The sequence below is a fragment of the Neopelma chrysocephalum genome, unplaced genomic scaffold (genome assembly GCF_003984885.1).
Source record: "Neopelma chrysocephalum unplaced genomic scaffold, ASM398488v2 Primary Assembly neopelma1_22b, whole genome shotgun sequence".
Taxonomy (NCBI): Eukaryota; Metazoa; Chordata; class Aves; order Passeriformes; family Pipridae; genus Neopelma; species Neopelma chrysocephalum.
The window spans coordinates 15,397,442-15,406,138 of record NW_020897690.1 but is presented as its reverse complement, the minus strand read 5'-3'; the positions used below and the strand labels follow the sequence as shown (position 1 = coordinate 15,406,138).

The 8,697-nt window shown below is 36.9% G+C and overlaps 1 protein-coding gene across 2 annotated transcripts in view; it reads right to left on the bottom strand.

Annotated features, from left to right (window-relative positions):
* Positions 1-395: 395 nt before the first annotated feature.
* LOC113966181 (protein cordon-bleu-like) overlaps positions 396-8,697 on the bottom strand; it is a 116,110-nt gene continuing 107,808 nt past the window's right edge. For both annotated transcript variants that reach the window (XM_027680544.1, XM_027680559.1), the window contains 2 exons: positions 7,271-7,409; positions 396-702 (listed from right to left, as the gene is read on the bottom strand). In XM_027680544.1, the coding sequence (XP_027536345.1) occupies positions 659-702; positions 7,271-7,409 (183 nt within the window). In that variant the 3' untranslated portion in view covers positions 396-658. The remainder of the gene's footprint in view (positions 703-7,270; positions 7,410-8,697) is intronic.

Sequence of the window (8,697 nt, the reverse complement as noted above, 5' to 3'; positions counted from 1 at the left end):
GCATTTGGTATTGGTTCTTGGTATTCTTTTTAAGCCCCTTATAGATCCAACAGATCTTCCTGTTTTTTTTCTTGGCAGCTTGATTGATAGCCAAGATATAGAAAGAATCTTGCACTTCAACTTGACTGGGCCATGCCCAGTTCTAGTTTTGTTCCAAAGGAACAAAACAGATGCAATAAAAGAAAAATAGAAAAAATAGAGAATGTAAAATGTTATACCTAGACTAGCAGAAACTAGAAATGAAAAATATTTTTAGAAACTTTATACTAAAACTTTAGACAGTATGGAAAGTAACACACCCCGTCCCAAAAGCACACTCTTTTGAAACACCAAATTAAATTAAACCATGGCTCAAAATAAAGAGAATCTTGTGGAAAAGAATGACAGATAATATCTTTGAGGCTGATATATAGATTTATATAACACAGCATACAGTTCTGGAGCATACATCTGACAAATTAATATGAACCACAACCAAAAATAATCAATAATAATTAAAAGAGAATGTGTGAGTTTAAAAATAAAAGAAGCCAAAATCTCAGTCAGAAAAAAAAGGTTCTTTTCCAGCAGGGGAGAAAGGAAGGCAACAGAAGAATCAGGGTAGTAGAGGCAACAGGAAGTTCAGAAGTATGAAGGTCATAGGAAGAGGCAAGGTCTGTCAGATGCGCTTGGTGTATGAAGGGAATGATGCACAACAGTAGACTGTCAGGGGAAAAGAGTAAAAGGATATAATTATAAATATTGTGTAGATCAGTCAGCAGAATGGCTAGCATGCTCAGTAACATTAAAGATTCAGATACCCAAAGGAGATGTAGGTGCATGAGCACATGTATTAAAATTTAGAATCCCACAGATGCTCTAACTCCCTGGGTTCTTGTATAAGCTAACTCCATCCTAACAGCACAACACCTACTGATATGCAGTGAGTCTATGAATTCTGCTTTGCTTGGCCTGAATTTTAATTCTCCAGAAGGTACAAGATAGATGATGTTGGAGATTCAACTTCATTCTTTAGCCTCAGATCAGGCTGGATGAATAAGGGTAGTGATGGCAGTATCAGCCTTTTAAGTCACACGTACAAGTTTTCTTGCTTTAGAGACCACTTCTAAGAAAGAAAAGACTGGGTCACTATGCCTTCTGAGGCAGCATACTATGACAAGCCAGCAAAACTCCCTGCCAAGTACCATGTAGTTCTCAATTGATTTAGAACCACGTGTAAGAAAATCAAGTTTCCTCTGTGTTTCTACCTGTTTTTGGTTCAAGTTAACAAAGTCCAACTTTCAGAGACTAACCCTAATGACTGCTAAAGACTAGATATACATCTACGGTGACTGAAGAAATATGACTGAACTGCTTGTGAAACCATCATAGATTTTGTCAAGTGGCTTGTATGACCTGTTCATATGTCAATCATATAATGAAAAACATTAAAAATTAGATATAGGGACGAGGCTCCTTCTCTACAGGAAGGCAAATTTTTTATTCTCTTTCACAGACCTTTTAATTTCTTACAGCATATCTCAATGATAGTCCATAACTAGCCAAATAAAGGGCTAATTGTGGAGTTTCACGGGAATACTGAAGTTATTCTAATGAGCTAGCGGACAACATTTCAAGACAACGTTTCAATTACTTCTCTAGGTGTAGCAGTCTTTCATTATGTGCATTCTTTACGTGAGGTAAAGTAGCACAGAGCTTATCATTGACTCATATATTGGGAACTTTACAAACCATGGGAGATAACCAAACGCCATGCAACAGAGGCAACAATCTCCATTTCTGCATTCCCAAAGTTCAGTCAATCTTAGAATCATAGGCCATGAACAATCTAATTAGTAAGATAAGGAAGGAGAAAGGATCCCATAAACTCGTCATTTGAAACATGCAAACAACATGCAGCTAAGGTTCTACCATACCGAAAGTTAAGAGGAAAGGTCATGTAATGAAAATATAAAGATTAAAGAGCAAAAACTGTGAGGAACTGTTGCATTCTTGTTTGTGGAAGGGATTCTCGCAGTTTGAGACAGAAAAGCCCAAGTATCTTACTAAAGGCCCTATTCATGAATTATTTACACTCCCCATAAGTTTAGAAAACTCCATGAAGAGTCATTGCCACTATTCTCTGTGAAACGAAAATTCTTCAAGATGGTTTTCCCAGAGCACAATGGGACAACTGTGTGTTTGCTGGAAAGGAATGAGGGGCGAAGCACAGTGCCCCACAGACAGTGGCAGATCATAAGGAGTAAGAAATTAAACTCCACATGATCACAGAATTTTTATTTTTGAGTGGGAATTTTATCTTGTGAAAGACATACTGCTGTTGACAGTCACCCACTCAGCAAAGGAAGACCACAATCTTCATGAGAGAAAGCTTTTTTGAGAGAGTGATTTCTGAACAAATATGCCTTTCATCAACGGCTGGCATCAGCGGCTTATCGTCCTTCCCACCTTGTTCTATGAGAAAACACATTTACTAAGTTTAGAGTTAGGAAGACTGAAAATTTTGTTATTCTTTGAATCTACCGCCCAAGTCCTATTTGCACTGCTTGAGGCATTCTCAGGCAATAAAAAACATCATTGCAAAACTGTTCTTACACAGCTCAATAGCTACAGTATCTAAGCACCTTTCAGAATGGCATTAGGCAATATAATTAACACCTGTTGTACGTGCTGCTGTCTCTCATGGGTACATCTATACACATTTCTCTTGTGTAAATCTATACACTTATCTTTATCTAGGTAGGACACAGCATAATTATAAAGCTAAACTTGTCCCTCTCCAACTGATGCTTTAAGTCTAAAATAAGTACCCACTAAGCTCTCAGTAAATTGAGGATAATAAAAAATCATGTTATGTTTCCATGAACAAGCTTAATCAAATCTTTTTGGCTGAGATGCCGTGTTTATTTAAGAGCAAATGATCGCACTGATTAAATCAGTGCTGCATTGATTAAAGGGTATTTGATCACCAAGGTAGATCAGGAAAGCATTGCAAAATAACAGTGATAGAAACTCAAATGAAGCAGAAATATAAATGCAAAGAAGGCCACAATGGATTTTTAATAAAGAAAACATTGTAGGCAAGTTGATGGTATCTAGAACAAAAAGATTTTAAGTATTATATGATTTCTGTGCATGCGCTGGTAAAAATGACTTAGGGTTAATCCTCAATAAGATTCAGGTTTTCTCTTAGTATGATCTCCTTAATTTCTTTCCCTTCCCCCAATAAAACTTATCAATCTGTATTTCCTCAGCACAGATATGAAAAATAATGCTTTAGATTTAGCTGATAATCAACAGCAAACACACCAACATTAATGTATCAGAGTAACTGTTACCTACAGAATACTTTTGGTAAAGAAAATGTCCTGGAAAGAGATCTTTTGTCAACTTAGTAGCTAATAGAGACGTTTCTCTATCCAATGGTTAGGAGACACCGTCCCAGCCTTCAAAGGAAGTGCGTCCATGAGATGTCATAATGTACAGAGCTTTGCTGCTTTTACCGGATCTACATGGGTGTGCAGGGCAAGCCCACAGGGAACATGATACATGATCAAAGACTTGGATTGTGTACAAAGATTTAAAGACAGTGGATAAGCACGAAATAGTAGCACGAAAACATGCTTTTCACAAGTACACAAGGATGTGGAAAATACTGTACTTGTCTGATAACTGTTATGCCCCAAGGTGAAGAGACACAAAGGACTATCCAGAGTTGCCAAGAAAGATGTTAAGAATATACAGCTCCTGTAAATGGTTTAATTTTCCTAAGGGAATACCCTGTAGTTCTCAACCTAGACTGATAGACCTTATGACTCTCAAAGGAGCTTGTCTCTGGGGAGATCAAAAAAATGTTAGTACAGAAAAACAAACATGGGGAATTAATACAACAGATTTTTTCCTTTCAGTTGCGCATAGCCACAAAGCTTGATGGTTATTTTTAAATGCTTCTATACAATGACCAGGTATTATCTCCAAAACTTTCTCCAAGTAAATGTTTTGTTTACTTTATATTCATTAGTTACACTGCATTGGACATTTTGAAAGACAACAGGCTGAAATAAGGGGGAAAAACAGACATCGATGTCTAAAGAGCAGAGAGGAAAGTCTGGAAAAGCTAACCCTGAAAGCAATCATCAAAAGAATCGAGATGAAAATACATATATTTTCAAACATACGTTTAGGTACCAGCTCTGTTGGCGCTGTAACATCTGCTTCTCTGTAACACTCTGTTGGATCCACAATGTCACTGCCAGGAGGAGGGTAAAGTGGGGGTGGGGGGATCACTAACTGGGGCGGACCACGAGTGGTGCCTCTAGGAGGCTTTTGTGGCACCTGCCGTCCATCACCTACAGGGGGATCAATTGACTAGTTACTTCATTGCAAGATAATGATCACTCTGTTTATTGCCGTTTTTTAAAAACACATTGATTTTCCCTTACCCACATCCAACGTCTCTCTGGGTCTAATTCTGCTCTTGTTTACTCCCAAATAACTAAGGGAGAAGAAAAAGGTAGGTCTTTCTGAAACCAACAGCAATGGGACCAGAATTAGGTCCAGCACACACATGTACATTACAACTAACAGTTAAAATCACCAGTTTTGGCAGACATAAGGAAGGAGAAAAATAGTTGATTAAAAAAAGATTTAAAAAAGCTATGTATGAAAATGTAAAAAATGTGTTTTATTTTTGTCTTCTAAAGTGCAAAACTACCTGAATTTGTTGACATCTAGGATACTTTTTGTGGCTATTTTCCTGACTCTGAGAGAAAGAGAAAGATGTCTCAGGTTAGTATTTTGAAGTAGATATCTTACAGGTTTTTCTGTTCTTTTTTTTTTAATAGGTTTTTATTATTTTGACGTTGTATAGAAGCAGATGATTAAGTTGTTTTCTACAAAACAGTGTTTGAATCTATCAAAGGAAATGCTCATAACTTTGGCTAGGGGTTTATTTCTACACTACGTGTAATAACAAAACAAATACATGCACCTTTGCACTATATGAATCACTTCCAATATTAGAAAGCTTGTTTGTAGTATACAGAACTAGAGCTATTGCAATTCAGAAAGTCCTTAAAGGCTGAAAGTGCACTGAGGAACCACGACTACCTGCTTGTTCTGCTCTCATACCCTGCCTTAAGCATCTTCTGTGGTCATTGCTGAAGATGGATACTGACAGACAGGTCTTTGGTTTGATCCATTCTGATCATTCCTATACTCTCAGGCTCATGCTTTGGGGCTGCTGAGAAAGGAAGTAGCACTGAGAGGGAGTAAAAAAGATTAAACCATTACAATTTTCTACTTAGGAGTCACTAGCTTCCAGAGACAGAATTTTATGCTGGCAAACACACAAGAACTTTTTTACTGCTTTGAGGAAATTTGGCACAATACTTGGTAGTCACAGTAAATGGTTCATTATTGAAGTGAACTTGCCAGTTTGAGAATATTTCTGATAGAATCTTTTGCTTTGATTCACGTGGCTAACTTGAGAGATACATAGGTAGCTTTAATGCTTTTTCCATCATGCGGTTGACTATGTCTTGCAGCACGTTTTTCCCCTCACTACAGTCTTGCTTTTTTCACAGCTTTTATCTCATGCTTTCAGAGCCATCTGTGGTTTTTCATTGTTTTCTTGCAAGGGCTCTGAAGAGAGGCTGTTTTACCAACCTTCTCTGGATGTAACATTTTTTCTTTTAATGAACACATTCATTCAAGAAAGTAGCAGAAAATGAAAAGCACTGAAGACAGGGCTACTGTGGTACGAGTTCTTTGTCAGTGTAAAATAATAAGGCTCCATTAAAGTAAACGATACTACAGAATCCTACATGAGCAGAGTCTGGCCAGCAAGTACTTATGTACATAGTACTGAATGGACTTGAATTGGCTCTATTCTGCTTTATTTCATCTGTAACATTTTAAGTACCAATGTAAAATAAAATGAACACTTACAAAAAGTTAATGCATCAAATGTCATCAAAAAGTGACCAGCAGTAGGGGAAAGCACAAGAAGCAACAGTGTGACATCTGCAGTGGTTAAAAGTAAGCAAATATGATGAAAACTCTTGCGTTATATGGCACAGTGATAATATTCCCCTTAGAGGATTTAAATAAGAGATATCAATGGAGTCGAACATGTCACACGATAATGGACTCCTGCTGCTCCACAAATGCTGAGGCATTAAATGTGAAGCATCTACTGAAAATAAATGTTGGAACAAAGCCAAGAGGTTTCTTTCTAAACTGTGAGGCATTTGTAATGCAAGCAATTATGTATGACAGAATGTCATATCTGTATGTCTTAGGCACTTTATAAAACATGAGGTCAAAGGCATGAACTGAAGTGCACTGAGTGCATTACAGCACTTGAAGAATGATTCTCTTAATGAACTGAAAAATGAGTTTCAATATGTGGGGTTATTATCTGATATCTTTACCCATCATAAAATCACTTTGCTTGCTAAAAGCATAATCTCTGGGTCCTCACTCAGGTAGAGCTTCCACCAATATGAATAAGTTACCAGTCAGATAATGACAGGGAAAATGTTTTTCAGTCTTCCTGTATGAGTAAATGTGGTGTCACATGCAGCTGAAGGCTACAGCTTCTTTTGTTGTCTCCAGCTATGTATGTCATTCCTTCGAGAGTACCAGTTCTTTTCTTCTACTGATTAGCTAAAGACTCAGCAGAGATCAATTTATAACAAAAATGAGGACTAAACTTGAAAGAAAAGCTTTACTGAATATTGTCAGTTGATGTCAAACTTTGGGAAGACTACATGAAAATCAAATGTCTTCAGGCTTTAGGAACAGGAGGAGACACTGAACTAGCTTGGCTGTACTTTACTTCTAGCCACTTCTTGGCTTCACATGCATTCAGTATTGCCTGGCCTGTCTCCATTTACTAGCATTTTCATTTACTATTTCTGTATTTCCATTTACTAGAAAAGTGATTATGATCTTAAAGGCAAAGAATAGGCCCAGGGCTAGCGCTTTTGTATATAAACCTTGTGTCAAATATTCAAATAATCTGATGAGTATTATCTATATTTTACTACCCTATGGTACTCTGAACAGTGCCATTCAAAAGAAAAAAAAAAGAGGTAATATACAAAGACTTATTTCCAGACTTTCATTCCGCAGAGAAGTGTATTTTTTTTTCCCCAAGTTACAAAAGTTTCCAAACTCATGGCGTAACAGAATTAAGGCAACTTCAAACAGCGATCATTGAAAGCACATGCATAGGGATTATACAGGAGAAAAGAACGCCTCTCACCCATTGTGCTCTTCTTCTTGTCTTCCCTATCTTCTGTCCTGTTTGGCATAGCAGGAGTGGGTGGAGCAGATGCAGTTGGTGGAAGAGGGGCACGCCTCTTCTTTTTCCTTAAATCATTCAGGGATGCTCCTTGTGATATCTAGTAAAGTTGAAAAATAGGCACAAAAAAGGATATGTTTTATTGATGTTGTAAATTGACAGTAACTGAAAAAAAAGGTGTTTGTCATATGACCTAATTTCTCAGCACAGTATATTTATAATGAACATTTAATAGTGACAACAGGCAATTAAAGAGGTACATTAATATTGCACTCAGAAAAGGAAAGAGACGAGACCTGCAGGTGAGTGTTACAGCAGAAATACAAATCTAGTAGGCATTTGATGATTTTGGAAAAAGAGAACTAGAGAGCCCAACGCTCAGCAAAGTTGAGTATGACACTATGTGTGTTGTTAAGTTTGAGCCATAGTATAATCTTCTTTTCCCATTGGTTTCTTCAAACCTTAACTTATGGTTGAATACTCCAATTGGTAGGCATAGGGAATAAATTCTCTCTCATTTCTTTTATTTTCCTCTCAAATTCTTGTTTAAGGACTTCTGAGAGAAGAATCAGAATTGACAGTTTGCCTGCATGATATGAGATCATACTGTACTCTATTCAATGTCTGCTGGACTTCACAAACATACTTCTGAAGATCTGTAACACCTTGGCTTCCAATAATTGTAACATGCTTGTTGATATGCCAAGACTTCATACTACTTATGCTGCTTTTAAAAATATGAAAAATGTTATTATAAGTGACTTGAATTTCAATGGATTGAATAGTATTTTTTGTAGCTTGTTGGAACTTAGCTCTATTTCCTTTTTCCAGAAAAATAATAATAATAATAAAAACATGTAGAAAAATCTGTTGAAGTTTTATATTTGAAAGGTACTGATAACACCAGTCAGTACCAGGTTTAACTGAAGCAGACAGTAATGGGAGCTGCCCACACGACATGTTGTTGGTATTCCTCAGTATTCACTTCTTTGACTTAACTGCTCTGTCTGCCCTGATATTCCTGAAGATCTATATACAGAATATAGATCTATATATACAGACTATCTGAGTTACAGAACTGCCTAGTGGTTTTCTACTATTTCAAAGGTCTAAACAATAATAATCATATTTCCTTTAATCCAGAGGATTAATGAAGCCTTAAAATACAATTTATGTGGAAGATTTCAATGAACAAATAGTAGCTTCACCCTGTTTAAAGCTGCCATCAGAGTTCAGAGGAAAGGCAATCATTTATAGGTGTCTTTTCCTAAATTGAGAAAAAATCTGAGAAGAAATTAATTTTCAAAGATTAGGACATGAATAGAGCCTCCCTCCCTCACTTAGCCCTCAGGAGAGTGCTACACTATAAAACAGAAACCTTCCAACCC